The 16,949-nt window shown below is 49.8% G+C and overlaps 1 protein-coding gene across 3 annotated transcripts; it reads right to left on the reverse strand.

Annotated features, from left to right (window-relative positions):
• Positions 1 to 589: 589 nt before the first annotated feature.
• SLC7A3 (solute carrier family 7 member 3) lies at positions 590 to 6,169 on the reverse strand. Of its 3 annotated transcripts, none has more exons than XM_043974208.1 (13): positions 6,055 to 6,169; positions 5,793 to 5,919; positions 4,307 to 4,698; positions 3,962 to 4,120; positions 3,668 to 3,845; positions 3,093 to 3,205; positions 2,710 to 2,932; positions 2,400 to 2,539; positions 2,149 to 2,251; positions 1,775 to 1,962; positions 1,451 to 1,617; positions 1,145 to 1,253; positions 590 to 991 (listed from the first exon to the last, which is right to left on the reverse strand). In XM_043974208.1, exons 3-13 carry the CDS (start codon positions 4,674 to 4,676, stop codon positions 867 to 869), a joined length of 1,875 nt encoding a protein of 624 aa, XP_043830143.1. In that variant the 5' UTR covers positions 4,677 to 4,698; positions 5,793 to 5,919; positions 6,055 to 6,169; the 3' UTR covers positions 590 to 866. The 3 variants fall into 3 exon arrangements, with proteins under 3 accessions (XP_043830143.1, XP_043830144.1, XP_043830146.1); XM_043974209.1 differs by having other exon boundaries at positions 5,793 to 5,922; positions 6,055 to 6,160; XM_043974211.1 differs by lacking the exons at positions 5,793 to 5,919; positions 6,055 to 6,169 and adding an exon at positions 5,185 to 5,647.
• Between the last annotated feature and the right edge of the window lie 10,780 nt (positions 6,170 to 16,949).

Genomic DNA, 16,949 nt, shown 5'->3' on the forward strand with positions numbered 1-16,949 from the left:
ACTAAGCATTACAGGTGAAGCTATTAATGAAGATGAAGTGGTTGGTGGTACGACCTTGGGTTGAAAAAAATGGAAGCGACTAAAAGAAATGTAGTTCGAGTCAATGGCATTAGATCTGGCTGAAACCTTCTTCCCAACTGCTCAGCTCCAGGCTGAGAGCCTGCTTTCCTCCAATATGGCTCAAGACCAGGAAAACCTGCTCAGCTGAGCTCTGAGGAAATCCTTGACCATTTGTGACCCAACCAGTGGCTGAACAGCCTTAGAGCAGCACAGAATGAGGTGGATGGCCAGAGACCCAAATCACAAAAGAACTGTCCTCTCCTCCCTCTGTGAGTGAAAAGGCCCCAAGGCCCCAGCCTTCAAGGTTTATGTCTGGAGGGTATGTCTTCCTTGATCTGTTTGCCCTTGGGCTTAGGACATATGGAGCCTCGGCTCCAAGATGCCTATGTCTAAGGACAGCTGATTCCCTCCTTGGTTTGGGGAGTGCTGAGTTCCAGGCACCAGTATGCCTGAGAGGTAAGAAAAAAGGGAAGGGGGAGAACTCAGAGAAGAGGATACACAGTTCCTGCTCTTATTTTCCTCTGTTTAATTCAAAAAGCTCACAAAGTAGACAAGACCATAAAAACAGGTCAGACAAGAAACAGCAAAAGGTCAATCCTTCAATCACAATAAATACAGTTCTGTATAAGAACCCCCCCCCCTTACCCTTCCAGGGAGCCAATGAGAGATACCCCCAGGCCTCATGACCCACCTGGCCCAATAGCAGCCCAAGTCCCCTATGACCCAAGAAGAGGAGTTGAGCAAGAACGCAAAAACAGAGGCAATCTCCAGTGTTGGGTTGACAGTCTCTCTCCAGGCTGTGCGAGTCAGACAGAAGGGGCACTAGGGCTGCTCACTTCAGGAGTTTTGGGTGTGATTGGAGGTGGGGGCACTGGGTCATTCTGACCCTCCAGGCTGTTCCGGATCCCATAGGTGAAGTAGATGGCAAACCCTGGGGGGGGGGGGGGGAAAGGGGACTCTGAGATGGGAGAATAGCCATTCTCTCCATCAAGAACCCAAAAGGCCTAAGAGGAAGATGCAGAAAGCTTGGAGGTCAGCTCCTCCAGAGGCAGCCCCTTCCCTCCCTCCAAGGACAGACACTTACCAACCACCATCCAGACCCCAAATCGGGCCCAGGTACCAGCCTTCATCTGCATCATGAGATAAACATTCACAAAGATGCTCAGTAGGGGGAGGAGAGGCAGTGCGGGCACCTGAAGTGAGAGCAGAATAAGAGGCATCTATGCGCCCAGGCCAGGTGCTATCATGACTACTGAGGGTGCCAGGGAGAAAAGCAAGGCTTGCTACTCAAAGTATAAAGGCGAGATGGCACACTGTGGTGGCTCCTCTCCGTTGGGGATCCCTCTTCTCCCCAGGCAGCTTGAAAACTGAATCCTCAATAATCTCTTACCTTGAAATGGAGATGAGTTGGGTTCTGCGGCTGTCTCCAAATGACAACGGTGATCACAATGACTAGTGCCAGGAGCAGGGCATTCACAGTCACCCAGGTGGGGTTTCCAGCCAACAGCTCCTCTGACCACTGGGCCAGCACCAGGCAGAGGCCCGTCATCACCACAGCTATAGGACAGACAAGACAGAGAAAGGAAACGAAGATTGAAGCCCAAAGCACGTGCTCCTCCGAAGCCCAGAGATGATCAGGGTTCTGCCCATAGTCCCCGGACACCACACACTACTCGCCCCTCCCCTCTTCCCTGGCCCCCATTCTATTGCTCACCAAGAATGGAGACAGTCACATAGACAATATGGCCAGAGAGCTGGGTGGGTGTAGAGTGGGATGGGCAAAGTAGGCTCCGAAAGCTCAGGACCTTATTCTCAGATTCGGTTTCCTCCTTATCTTCCTGTGGCCACTGCATTTCCACAGTCTGATCCACCTTTGGCTGCATTAGTTCATCGGGCTGGTACCTGGAGGCAGCAGGAAGACTGGTGACTAGCACCAGCTCCTGTCTACTCTTCTCTCCTCCCCTTCTCCCCAGTATTTGGGATTTCCTCTGTCACCCCTCTCCCAACCCCCACCCAGCAAAGCCTCGGCTTGGGGCTGTAACAGCATTTGGAAGAACATGCAGAACAAGAACCCAAAATGGGGCCCACCTGAGGATGAGAACACAAACAGCCACCAGGGAATAGGCAAGTAGTGTCCCGATTGACATGAGGTCCACAAGGTCGCTGAGCTCAAAGAGAAACGCCATCAGGGCTAGGAGGAGGGAGAGGAGGAGAAGGGGGCCTTCAAGCTTTGGCACACCTCCCCAGCGGTGGGGGTGGAAGGCCTCTGCATCAAGAGGGCTTGTGAAGCAGGCTCAGCAGGGGGACGGAAGGGAAGGAAGGGGAGGAGGGATTCTCACCTGCAGTGATGCCTGAGACAATGGTGGCCACAACGGGGGTGCGTGTCCGGGAATGGATTCGAGCAAAAGCCCGGAACAGAAGGCCGTCCTCTGCCATGGCATAGATCACCCGAGGCATGGGGAACATAGCCCCCAGGAGGCTGCGGGAGGGGGGGGGCAGGGAAGTGAGAGAGTCATAAGGACCCAGAAGGAACATACAGCAGGCCTCTCTAGGGAGGGGTTCTGCCCTCTCTCGGAGCTCTGCAAGGGCTATGTCTGGCTGTCCCAAGGCTCTGACTAGTCCAGACAAAGTCCCCCATTTAGCACTGACCTGGTGGAGAGGGCACAAAGGGAACCGACAGCCACAAGGTATCGGGCAGGGGCCCATCCCACGTAACCGAAGGCCTCTGGCAAGGGGCTGTCAGGTTGCAGCAGGTAGTAGGGCATCATGAGAGTAAGCGAAGCAGAGACACCAAAATACGCCACAAAGCAGACCAACAGTGAGACTACGATGCCCACGGGGATGGAGCGCTGAGGGTCCCGTGCCTCCTCCCCTAGGGGATCACAGGTTCCAGGGTCAGGGAGACATTGCCTTCCCCTAGCCCTGGTAGAAACTTAATGGAGAACCCCTAAGACCCCTCCCCCTCCTCCCACTCCCTCTCCCATCAGCACAAGTCCTTCCCAGGCCCCAGATGGTGGAGAATGACATGTTACCAGTAGTGGCAATGCAGTCGAAACCAACAAATGCATAGAAGCAGGTGGCTGCCCCACGGAGGATGCCATCTACACCAAATGGCACGAAGCCCCCAGAGCCCAAACTTCCGATGCTGAAATGGAAAAAGGGTGAAGAGGTGAATGAGCCAGGACAAAGAATGAGGCTTCTTCCTCCAGCATTTGGGCCACCTCAGTTCTGCTGGCTCGGCCTAAACTGCCGGGTGCCTAAGGGTCAAACCAAAATCTCTGTTTTATCCATTCACCATTATCATAAGCTTGTGCCAGGGATGCTGGTAGTGCTGGTGGTAGTAGTAGTGAAAGTGCTGCTGCTGGTGGTAGTAGCAACAGCAGCAGTAACAATAATGGCTAACATTTATGTTATTAAAAAGCAAAGGGGTTCACACCCATTATCTTACATGAACTTCAGAACAACTCTGAGGCTCAGGAAGCTACACATCAGCCACAGGGGAGCTGAAACCAGTAGGTCTTTCCAAGGCTGGTGCTCTTCCCACTAGGCTGTACTGTCCCCCCAAGGTGCCCACCTTAGTTCAAGACTCTCCACACACTTTACCTACCTATTATTGCCATTGGGTCCAGAGGCAGCCTCTTGATAGTCTTTCAGTGTGAGCTGCCAGTTGTGGATATCACCCTTGATGAAACCAGCAATAATGATAAAGGCCAGAACCAGCAGGTTCATACCTGTGAACACCTTGGTCACCAATGCTGACTCACTGGCCCCGAGGGCCAGCAGCCCTGTGAGAGGGTGGCAACTTCAGATCAGCCCCCAGAAGTCACCCCGTAGCAGTCCCCTTCCTATTTGTAGCTCTCATCTATGCCCACCCCTCTATTTCATGTGCCCTCTCCCTCACCAGTGAGCAGCAGCACAAGGCCAAGAGCAAAGAAGTCTGGGTACTCCGCCAAGACCCATGGCACATGCAGAGAGACACTACCCCGGAGGGCCAATGAAATGTGGTTCCCAATCAGATTGTCAAAGGCAGAGCTCCAGGCCCTAGCCACGCTAGCAGTACCTGAGGGGGGAAAGGTACATGAGGGACTGAGGCAGAAGCAAAAGGTCGGCATGACCCCCTTAACACTAGCCGTGCCAGCTCCACTCTTTCGAGCCAGAAAGAGGGATGCAGGCCACACAGCCTTCCAATCCCCCTATATCCTCTGGCCCCCATGTGGCCGGATTCCCCTCCTTCCCCTCAACTCACCGATGACATAGGAAAGGATGAGGTTCCAGCCAGTGGTGAAGGCCCAAAGCTCCCCCACAGTGACATAACTGTAAAGATAAGCTGAGCCAGTGCGGGGGACTCGGGCCCCAAACTCCGCGTAGCAGAGCCCGGCCAACACTGAAGCCAACGCCGACACGAGAAAGCAAATCACGATGGCCGGGCCGGCTTTGTCCTTAGCCACTTCACCAGCCAACACATAGACACCTGCACCCAACGTGCTGCCCACACCTAGAGCCACCAGGTCCAGGGTGCTCAGGCATCGGGCAAAGCGGCTCTCCCCCAAGCCTGGCTCCAGGACCCTTCTCCGAACCAGCTTCTGCCCAAAGCGCCTCAGGGCTTGGCGGAGCATCTTGCCCTCCGGCCTCAAGGGTCTGGTGACAGAAAAGGGAGGGGGGACTATTTGACGGCCTCAGAAATGAGAAGATTGCAGTTTCCCTTCACAAAGGAACTAATTCGCAAGGTTACGATAAACAGAGGCCACCTGAGTGGAAGAGAGGCTCACCCCCCTCCAGTGAAGGAAAGCTGCCAGGGCCTGGCTGGGCCTCGAGTCTGTGGCCCGGAGCTGGCTGGGGCAGCCAGCAGCAGACCTGGCCCAACACTCCCTGCCCCGGGCTCGATCCAAAACAGCAGGTCAAGACCTGGCAATCTCCCCTGCTCTCCCTCCCCTCCCGGCCATAAAAACTTGACTGTTCACAGGCTCCAGACTCCAGGGGGAAGGGGGCTGCTCTCCCTAACTTGGGGGAGGGGGAGTCTTCATTTGGCCAAAGAGAGTCAGTGGCGCGTTAGGACAGCTGACCTCGCTGGACTCCAGGTCCCCAGAGTCCTCCGGCTCTCCACCCCATCCCTTCAATTCTCACCTTCAGCATCGGAGATTGGATCAGCAGAGGCCAACACCCAAGCCTCAAAAGGGCTCTCGGTCCACCTTCAGGGCAAGATGATAAGCTCCCAGCCCCTCCCCACCCCCGCTAGGGTTCAATGGGCGTGGCTCCAAACTGAGTGGAAGGGGAAGGGAAGGTGGCAAAGCCAAGGAGTGAACGAAAACAGACCCTCGTCCCCCAACCCCGGATGGGCCGGGAGTTGCCAGAGCTTGAGGTGAGGAGATGGTCCATTCCTTGACCCCCACCCCCCACCCCAGTCACCAGCCTCTGCATCAGCCTACATTGGGAGGGCAGGGAGTGGGGGAGGAGGTGGGGCTTGGGCACTAAGTCTCAAAACCAGAGGGGGAGCGAAGGGAGTAGGGGCTCTAGCCCGCCAGCAACAGGTCCCGGCCCGGCAGATGCAACAGCACGGCATGTCGGGGCTTCAGGAAAGCCCTGGGCAGGGCAGAGCAGGGCAGGGCAAGGCAGAGCATCCCACCCCAGCCCACCGACTAGCCCTCGGCAGCACACTTACCAAGAGCCTGGGGGGGGGGGGGGGGGAGGGGGATCGGGCTCTCGCTGGGAGGGAATGAAGCTGGCTCACTCACTCGATCGCTGGGTAGGGTTGGGTTGGGTTGAGTTGGGTTGGCTTGGCTTCAGGTGCCCTCTGCTCCTGTCGCCAACTCCTCCACTGCCACTGCCTCCCGGTTGCTGCTGCTTACTGCTTCGGACTAGCTGCTTGGGGTCAGAGCGCGCCAAGTACCCCTTTATATAGGGCCGGGGGGGCGGGGCTGGCCGCGTCACGGGATTCCCCCCCCCTCCCCACCCCAGCCCAGCCCGGCCCAGCCCCAGCCCCCAGGCTAGCCAAACCTGCTGCGTTCCTGTAGAGGAGACCGGAGGGGGGCCGGGGCTGGGGCCGGAGCAGGAGGCAGCTGCCCACTCTCCAAGACCAGCCGGCTGGCTGGGCCGGGCTTGGGGGGGCGGGGGGCGCGCTGGCGGCGGCACACAATCTTCCGCCGTTTCGTCACTGTCTGGTTCGCGGAGCTGGGGAGGCTCCCGATGGTTCTGGGGCTCGGTGGGCTGCCCCCGCGCCCCTTAGGGCAGGCCAGGCCTGGCCTGGCCAGTGCCTCCCCTGGACAGAAACGCAGCCCCAAGTGATAGGGACACCCCCCCCCTATCGCGCCCCCCCCCCGCCCCCGCCACGACGTGGCTACATCACATCTCAGGGGGCCTTTGGCCCCCAGCACTTTCTAGCGCACTGGCCACAAGGTGCAGTGCCAGGGGCACGCACAACTTGGACTCCCCAGCCCAGAGTTCGAATCCCACGATGGTCAGCTGGACACATTATCTGTATATGCCTTTGGGCATCCTTTCTGGGTCTCAGTTAAATGAGGGGCGGGGCCGGACCTTAGGCCTTAGGGTCCTGACCTCTCCCCTCCCATATCCCTGGCCTTCAGCCCCCTCCCCAACAGGCCTCCTGTAGGTCACCCTCGGACCAGGAGCAGCTATTGGCTTCTTCCGTGGGAGAAGCGTCTAAGTAGCACTAGGTAGCGAAGGAGATTTTCAGGGACTTCTTGGAGATGACTTTGTCCCATAGAAAATTCTCCAGTCTTCCCCCCTCCTCCCCCCATAACAATAACTTGACCGTCCAGTCAAAACAGCGACAGTAATGGAAGGACAAAGGAAGGGCCTAGGAAGAAGGCAGGATTTGGAGGCAGAAGGGAGGCCTGGCTTCCAGTCCCTCCTCCGTCCAAGTGGGGCTTCAGTTGGGTGGGTGGGCGGGGCTCAGGTGCTGCTGGGGCTCCATGGGCCCTCGCTCCTTCCCTCCCTTCCAGTCTAGAATCCAGGCGCTCGTTTCCCACGCAGTGAGTTGGGGAGGACCTGGAGGCTTCTCTCCATTTACAGGAGAGGAACCAGGGTAAGCGGAGCGCAGGGGCCGGGGCCTGGTCACACCCAGCTAGTCACCGTCTCCAGCCAGCCCTCATGCCCCAGGCTCTTACAGCAGTAAATACTTCTTTCTGGCATTTACCTGACATTGCTTAATCTGGGTACAAACGGTATTTTGTCCCCAGCAGAATGGAAACCCCTTGAGGCCAAGGACCGTTTCATTTGGTACCCTGGGATCTCTCACCAGTGCCTAGCCCTGCACCCACGCACGGAGCCTTCCACGTGGGTTTTCTTGCAGATCTGTGATGTCACTGGTATAGTGAATTCCAGCTAAGACATTCCCTTCACCAAAACAAATCCGAAGGGCTGGAATTCATAGTTTTAGAATGCAGCCTGGGAGCAAGGAGAAGCACCGAGCCTCTGGTCCCCCTTCTACAAGGTTGGAGACAATTCAGAGCCTTTAGGACTCCAAGACTGTTCTCACTGAGCCCTATTTTCTCTCACTTTGCAGAGTGATAATTCATGTATGCTCGACTTGACTTGACTTGACTTGAGACCAGCTTGGAAGCCAGGTTACTGGATTCCAAGTCTAGGGTTCTACCCAACTGGCCATGCAGCCCCTCAGCTCGCCATACCCAAAGTTCTCAACTTCGAACTTATTTTTGCCTGCCCAGATCCCACTAAATAGCCATCAGAGATGGTTCTTTCCATTCCTAAATCCTCCTCTAGTCCATCTATTTATTGGATCCTATCTGTAATACCCTCCTAACCTGTTTGTGTTGTCCCGCCCATTCTACCAAAGGTCATCAGAATGTTCTCCCGGGGACAGATTCCATTTTAATTTCTGGTCCCAGCATTCCAGGCTCCTGGCCAACTGCCCGTCCCCCTCCCTCTGATCGTCCCCTCCCCCCGACCCCCCAAGGCTTCCTCAGCAACATATTCAAAGCATAGGGAATACTGACTGGTGGCTTCTGCCCATGCTCTTCACCTATCCTGTCCCACTCTCTCCTCCGAAGCCTCACATCATTTCATTCTGACTCAATTCAACAAACATTTATGAAGTATCTGCTCTGGGCAAGGCCTTTTGCTGGGCACTGGTGACAGAAGGATAAACTAGGTAGGGCCCAGTCTCAGCCCTCGGTTTTATTAAAGGGAGTTAAGACCAGTAGCCCAATGTCCATGAGAGGAGGCAGAAAGTGATTGATTGGGGGCAGCTAGATGTCACAGTGGATAAAGCACCAGCCCTGGATTCAGGAGGACCTGAGTTCAAATCCGGCTTCAGACACTTGACACATACTAGCTGTGTGACCCTGGGCAAGTAAGTCACTTAACCCTCATTGCCCCACAAAAACAACAAAAACAAAAACAAAAAGAAAGTGATCGATTCAGTTTCAAAACCAGCTAGGTACATATCATATCGAGGCCCAGTGCTAGGCCTTCGAGAAGCTGAAAGGTGTCAGGAAGGTAAGAGAGCTTAGTGTCTAGTAGGGAGATAAGACAGAGACAGCTCACTATGATATTCAATTATGCATGATAAATATACTAATCAACTGTCCATTGAGACACAGTCTAGGGAAGAAGGCTGTTCAGGGAAAGCTTTACATAGGAAGTAACATTTGAGTCAGGTTTTAAATAATGTGTAGGGATAGAGCAGGTAAAGAGGGGAGGGATGAGACACTAGGCATAGGGCACAGCATAAAGAAAAGACTTGTAAGGAAGGAAAAATACCACCATAAGACATGTTTTCGAGGCAGCTGATAGAGCGCTGGGTGACCCTGTGTGACCCTGAGTAAGTCACTTAACCTCTGTCTCAAATGGGGATGATGAAAGCACTTAGCTCAAAGAGTTGCTGTGAGGATCAGATGAGATAATATTTGTTAAAAGCACTTAGCCCAGGGCAGCTAGGTAGCGCAGTGGATAGAGCACCAGCCCTGGAGTCAGGAGGACCTGAGTTCAAATCCAGCCTCAGACACTTAACACTTATTAGCTGTGTGACCTGGGCAAGTCACTTAACACCAATTGCCTCACCAAAAAAAAAAAAAAAGCACTTAGCCCAGTGCTTGGCACATAGTAGCTACTATTATAACCACTGTACAAGTCATACAGGGATTATGGCATGCATCAAAGGTTGGAAAGCTCTATTAACCCCTACAACCTGTGAACTCCTTTTCTCCTTCCACCTTAAGAAGAAATCCCCAAGCAGCCCAGTTTCGTCCCCTCCTTGGGGTGTCTTCTTTTTCCCTTAGTCTTTTCTAGGCAACCAGCCTCTCTCTCTCGTGTTCCCTTTACAATCAGCAATACCCTCAGCAAGGATGAGTTTTGGACATGGAGAGTTTGAGTTGCTAGTGGAAATGCCAGTCAGCCGGAGAGGTCCTTTAGGCAGTTGGAGATGCAGTCCTGGAGCTTGGTAAAACTGGAGGTGAAGATTTGGGAATCATTTGCATCACTATGGAAATGACTGAGTATCCATGGAAAGAATGCCGAGAAAGGAAGAGCTTGGACAAAGGCTTGGGAAATATCCATCTTAATGGGTCAGGAAGAGGATGTGACAGAGATGGAGAAGGTGCAGTGAGAGAAGGAGAATCCGAACTGAGTATTCTTTTGGAAGCCAAAGAAGGACTGAGTATGCAGTGGGAGGGGGTGATCAAGACTAGTCAAAGCAGCAGAGATATGAGGTTGAGGACTGACGACCTACCGTGTAAATGGAATTCAGAGATTAGAAGTTTTTACACACATTCATCTTGAAGTCCTTTTAGCAGAGTAATGTGGGGGGGGGGGAAATCTATGCCCAGCTGTACAAAACTGACAACACCTTTTCTTTTTTTCTTTTTGCTTTCTCTCTTTTTTGTCAGTCAAGGGAGACAGAGAGATGAGGTAGTAGCTGGATGGGGCAGAAGGACAAAAGGAAGGCTTTTTTTTTTTTTAAGATTGGGGAGACCTATGCATGACTGTAGACAGATAGGAAGGAGGGAGTACTGAGGAAGAAATTAAAAACACATCAAAGAGAAGGTCTTACTGCTGGAGCAAAGTCCTGGAGGAGGCAAAAGGTAATGAAATCCAGGGCTCAAGCAGAACAATTCACTTTAATGAGGTGTTGGGACATCACATCCTCGGAACTAGAGGGAAGAAGGAATGAATGGGGAATGATATGATTTGAGGAAGAAATGCGAGGAGATAAAGAAGTTCCTGTCAGATTTTTCTCAGTGAAGGCTAAGTCGTCTTTGGTAAGTAAGTACCGGGGAAAAAAGATGACATTGGGGGCTGAAGAAAAGGATAAGAATAGTGGGGAATGAGATAGGAAATTGATAAGTATAGAGCAGAAAGACTGTTGAGTGGCAGCAAGGGTCTAGCTGAGATTAGGCACCAGAAGTTTGTAGTGGGTAAAATAAATTGTACTTCCTGACTTTTTTCTGGGACACCCAGCAGCCCTGGAGCAGGAGCAGAGAAATCAGATGATGGGGTTTACCCAGGGATGAGGATTTTCAGGTCAGAAAATATTAAAGTAGTAGACTGAGGGGTCAAGGTTGAGTGTAAGAGTAAATGGGTGGGGGCAGCTAGGTGGCACAGTGGATAGAGCACCGGCCATGGAGTCAGGAGGACCTGAGTTCAAATCCAGCCTCAGACACTTGACACTAGCTGTGTGACCCTGGGCAAGTCACTTAACCCCAATAGCCTCACCAAAAAAAAAAAAAAAAGAGTAAATGGAGTGGGAGGTGGGCAGCTAGGTGTCACAGTGGATAAAGCACCGGTCCTGGATTCAGGAGGACCTGAGTTCAAATCCAGCCTCAGACACTTGACACTTACTAGCTGTGTGACCCTGGGCAAGTCACTTAACTCCCATTGCCCCGCCAAAAAAAAGAGTAAATGGGGGGGGCAGCTAGGTGGCACAGTGGATAGAGCACCGGCCCTGGATTCAAGAGGACCTGAGTTCAAATCCAGCCTCAGACACTTGACACTTACTAGCTATGTGACCCTGGGCAAGTCACTTAACCCTCATTGCTCTGCAAAAAAACCAAAACACACACACCAAAAAAGAGTAAATGAAGCCAGAGCATGAGTGAGAAAGTGGGAAAGGTGGGATTCAGTCAATTTATTAAGCACCTACTATGTGCCAGGCGCTGTGCTGAGCATGGCAGATAGAAACAAAAGGCAAAAACAAGGTCCCTAGATCCCTGTGTTCAAAGAGCTCCCAGGTAGACAACATAAAAACACAACGAGATTACAAACGAGACATAGACAAGGTAAATTGGGAATTGTCTCCGAAAGAAGACACTAATAAGGGGCGTTAGGAAAGGCTTCTTGTACAAAGGGTAGAAGGGCGGACTTGAGCTAAGACTTGAAGGAAGCGAGAGAAGCCAGGAGGTGGAGATGAGAAGAGAAATGGCTGCCTCTGGGCATGGGGGACAACCAGAGAAAACTCAGGAAAAACTAGGAGTGTGGTCCAATCTTGGACGCAGCGCAATTCCAAGAGATAATGAGGTCTAAACCCTAACATCCCTTGCCCCTCTAACATCCCTTGCCCCTCTAACTTCCTCCCATTCCTGGGCTACGAAATCTTCATTCCTAGGTAACCCCTACCATCTGACTTTTCTGTTACTGCTCCAGGACATCTGGAGAACGTTAGGAAATCCAGTTGATTTCATCCTGTGAAATCTGCTGGCTTGGGGCTGAAGTGGGGGAGAGAGATTGTTATGCTTGAGGAATCCTGTTATTAAGCTGTTAGAGGGCTCATTAAAATGTATAATGAAGTCCCTGGGGATGATGGCAGGGGAAGACAAGGAGGGGAAGACTGTGGGCTAGTCTCTGACATTGCTAGCTGGGAGAAAGACCTGGACTTTAGTAGATGGCAGAAATGAAAATGAGGAGATTAGTATGAATGGGGTGCACAGACCTCAGAACAAGAGAGGTCATTAAGAAATAAAGATATTAACCCCAATTGCCTCACCAAAAACCAACAACAATAACAACAAAATAATGATAAAGGGGGCAGCTAGGTGGCACAGTGGATAAAGCACCGGCCCTGGATTCAGGAGGACCTGAGTTCAAATCCGACCTCAGACACTTGACACTTACTAGCTGTGTGACCCTGGGCAAGTCACTTAACCCCCACTGCCCCACAAAAAATAATGATAAAAATATTTTTGAAAAAAGGAAATAATGATGGTTGACCTTATTATATAGGCTTGCAGATTTCCAAAGCATTTGGCATACATGATTTCATTTGAGGAATAGTGGTAGAGGAATGCCCTGGAAGAAGCCATAGCAGCAAAGAACATGCTTCCTCCTCCCACTGGCCCTGTGTGTCAGGGAAAGTTAGGAGGAGCTATTTCCAGGGAAGAGCATTCTAAGGGAGGGGCGACTTTGGTGAAGTGTTAGTTGAAAAGTTGGAGTGTGAAAATGGATAAGAGGAGCCAGAGGAGCTGGACAAACTGTGCTGGAGTGGGGTTGGGGTGATGCTCCAGAAGGAGATAGCCTGCAATTAAGATCAGGAAATGGGCATGTCTGAAGAGGACTGGTGTGGCTGGGACTGCAGTGAAAGGGAACTTGCAGTCTTAATCTACCCCAGAGTTTAAAATTTAATGTGGAACACTCGTATTGGGAACCTGTTATTCTGGACCTGATTCTGACCAACAAGAAGGAAACATCCACTAAAGCAGAACTGTGGGAACCTTGGAGCATCTTAGAATTTGTGATAGAGAAGGAGAATAGGAGGGCAATGGCTAAAACTCAAGAAAAATGGAAAATAATAACAGAACACCTAGTGGCCCTCAATGAGTCCAAGGTCCAAGGTCCAGATGAACTTTGTCATCGTCGTCATCGTCTTCTCCTTCTTCTTCTCCTTCTTCTTCTTCTTCTTCTTCTTCTTCTTCTTCTTCTTCTTCTTCTTCTTCTTCTTCTTCTTCACCATCATCATCGATAACTTATATATAGTTCCTACCATGTGCCAGGCACTATGCTAAGTGCTTTACAATGATTCTCTCATTTAATCCTCACCACAACCCTGGGAGGGAGGTGGGATAATAATAATTATCCCCATTTTACAGGTGGGGAAATTAAGACAGAGGCAAAATCACTTGACTTCACACAGCTAGTGTCTGAGGCAGAATTTGAATTCAGGCCTTTCTGACTCCAAGTCCAGTGCTCCATCCACTACACCACCTCACCACCTCTAGTATTCAGAAAAAACTGAGCACTGTGATTTCTGAGCCACTGACAGTGAACGCTGAAAGAACATGGATGTGCCAAAGGAGCATTGTCCCAATTGTCAAAAAAGAGGAGATTTCTGGAGTCTACAATATAAACCATGGACCGATGACTAATGCAGAAATAGGATTCATGTTATTATGTGTGTGTGTGTGTGTGTGTGTGTATATATATATATATATATATATATATATATATATATATATATATAAAACCTATATCAGATTACCTGCTGTCTAGGGGAGGGGGGAGGGAAGGGAGGGAGGGAGAAAAATCTGAAATTGGAAAGCCTGTATAAACAAAAGTTGAGAACTATCTTTACATGTAAGGGGAAAAAAGTAAAATACTTTATTAATTTTTTTAAAGCTATATCATTAATGGGTCTGAGCAGACTAACCTCATTTACTATTTTTTAACAGTCATTGGACTGGTAGATAAGAAAAATGCAATAGACCTGGTAAACCTAGATTTCAGCAAAGCATATCCCAGGCTCTCATTCTAGTTGTTGTATGCCTATGAAACCTGGACAGTAAACCAGCCATGCCAAGAAACTGAATTGCTTCCATTTGTATTATCTTGGGAAGATTCTGAAGATCACCTGGCAAGATAAGGTGCTAGAAACTGAGCTCTTTTCTGGAACTAAACTACTACCAAGCATTCAAACTGTTAAGGGTTAAAATTCTAGCTAAACTGTCTAAAATATCTAATGAGTGGTCGCCAATAAATTATAAGCTTTAGCAAGAGTTAAACTTTTAAGCATTTATTAAGGAGAATAAGAATTTGGTAAAGAGAGAGAAAAAGGCCTAGATTCCTATCTATTAAAGGGAGAGCACATTTCTAGCTCCGCTCTCCACCAGAGTCCAAAGGAAAAAGCGCGAGACTGAGCGCCAGTCTCTTCCTTCCTCCTCCCACTAGTCCGCGTCACTTCCTGACTCCTGAAGAAAAGACTCCTGGTCTTGCCCTCAAAGACCTTCGCTTCATGGGCAGAACTCTTCTACAGTTAGTATCCAGCAGGTGGCGTTATTCCAATCGTTACAGTCCCCCCTGTTGTTCCTCAAGAAACAAAATGTTTCCTTGACGGAACAAAACTCTACTGCAAAGAGTGCAAATCCAATGGGTTGGCCATGTGGTTGGAATGCCAAACATATGATTGCCTACATTACTATTGAACAGAGAACTCTCATACAAGGCAAGTTCACGTGGTGGTCAAAAGAAGTGATGCAAGGACACTGTCAGGGTCTCTGGGAAGAACTTTAGAATTGATTCTGTGACATGGGAGACATTGGCGCTGTGTTCTATGAGCAAGCAGAATTGCAGTAGCTCCAAAGAAACTCAAGATGCACAACTTTATAGAATCCACCCCAAATATTCTCATGGTCTATTTGTGCCCAAACTGTGGTAGAGACTTCTAGGCTCGTATTGCTCTCATCTGCCAGTGAGAGACACTGTAGCTTGACTCTAACATAGTAATGTCATTTTTGGTCCTCTTGGAGAATGAAGGACAACAACCAACCAACTAGTAAATGAGATGGAAAGACATAGTCTAGAGATAGATAAGCTTAGGTGACTCCAGAATGGAGTGAGTGATTGGAGCCAAAAAGTAGTCAAGAAGGGGTCAATAGCAACTTGGAGGAGGGGGCAGCTAGGTGGCGCAGTGGATAGAGCACTGGCCCTGGATTCAGGAGGACCTGAGTTCAAGTCCAGCCTCAGACACTTGACACTTACTAGCTGTGTGACCCAAGGCAAGTCGCTTAACCCTCATTGCCCCACAAAACCAAAACCAAACAAACAAACAAATAGCAACTTGGAGGGATGCCTCTAGTGGGATGGTCCAAAGATCTGCTTTGCCCTGTGCCCTTCGACTCCATTCAGCTTTCATTTGACCCAGGCTGCAAGTGCAAAGGACTCCTACTCCAGGCTATAAAAAGTCAAAACACCATTTCCCTCTCTCTTGGGCTTTCACCTTCTCCAAGGACCTATACAATCCTTCAAACTTAGATGATTATTCTTCTGGGTGGGTCCCTCAGCAAGGAGAAAGGACAGGGTTGTTATCTGCTACCTCCTCTGGGTAAGTCCCAAAGGACTGAAAGAGTCCACATGACTCACAGTACCTGCAAAGGCATAGGTCGAGTTCTCTCCTCCACATTCTTACTCCTTCCTGTGCTGATTCTTCTTCCCTTCTGAATTCCCATCCAATGCTGCCTCTTTATCTTCTTCTGCACCTCCGGTGTCCCCCTCTCCCCTCAACTGGTCTGTGTTTCCACCTCTCCTGCTGAGCTACATGAATGCATAAGCCTCTCTCCATGGAACTAGATCTGTGTCTGTGTGGAGGCCCCCTTTACAACTCTGTCAGACCTCAGCCTCTAGCTCTCCCTATGTCTATATAGAAAAGAACCCTCTTCCCTTTTAGAGGCCAAGACCAAGATTTCATAAATTAGCTCAAGTTCATGAATTAGCCTAAATTAGCAACAAGGACTCAGGAATTCACACATTACCAAGGAGACACAAGAGGAAGAAAAGGCTTCCCAAACTGGAGGCTATATGAAAAAGAAATAAATATACTCCAAAGAACACAACATTATCAAGGAGATACATAGATGAGCTTCCAAATGATGGGGGAATTTGGATTTTTTCAGCCTGGAAAGATATGATCCTGAGGGAATATATGATTAAAACTTATAAAAGCCTCAAGATAGTAAATATGGACTTGTTCACCAAATACCAGGTCTTTAAAGAGATCATTTTTAGGACACTGAGTTATAAACAAAGGCAGAGATACAAACCAATGACACAAGATAAGCAGTGAGGTATAGACAAATGGCTAGAGAAGAAGCCCTCAGAACTGCCCCACTGTGGGGTTAGACCCATGGTCAATCGACCCCATTAACAAATGTTTATTGACCTATTAAGTGCCAAACAGTGTGCTAGGCACTAGAAAGACAAAGACAACCTAGTATTTGACTTAAGTGGGACACTAAGCTACATGTTGCTAAAGGCATGATTGTCCCTAACAAGCTCAACTTCAAAAGGTAAGAATGAAATCAAACATTCTTGTTTCCCCTTAATAATTCATTATGGAGCTGCCATCCACGAATCCATCTAACTCTTTTCTGAGAGTCTGCTTTTCTTTCTTTTGTTTTTTCTTTTCTTCTCTTTTTTGTTCAGGGCAATGAGGGTTAAGTGACTTGCCCAGGGTCACACAGCTAGTAAGTGTCAAGTGTCTGAGGCCAGATTTGAACTCAGGTCCTCCTGAATCCAGGGCCAGTGCTTTATCCACTACACCACCTAGCTGCTCCTGTCTAACTCTTTTCTGAAGTCCTTTATAGTTTCAATTCAATTATCTACTGGCGCCTATCATTTGGGAAAGTCTGCCTGTTCTCTCCAACCTTCTCCAAGAATCACATCAAGTGTGCTTAAGAAAAAAGTAAGCATGTTAGCCAGTATTCATATTCACATTGAAGACATATGTTCTGTCACCTAATTTTGGTAATAAAAATGCCCAAAATATTTTCCAAGGATTTGGTAATCCACCCTCTTGTGAAGCAATCCCTCGATGTCCTCAAAAGTGTGTCCCCTCCAACGTAGAATTCCCCAGTATAGAACTGGTCTAACCCAGTTGCTTTCCACATACTTGTTTCCTTCAGTGCCATTTCTACTTCCTCATGTAAGAATAT

Source organism: Dromiciops gliroides, chromosome X (assembly GCF_019393635.1).
Source record: "Dromiciops gliroides isolate mDroGli1 chromosome X, mDroGli1.pri, whole genome shotgun sequence".
NCBI lineage: Eukaryota > Metazoa > Chordata > Mammalia > Microbiotheria > Microbiotheriidae > Dromiciops > Dromiciops gliroides.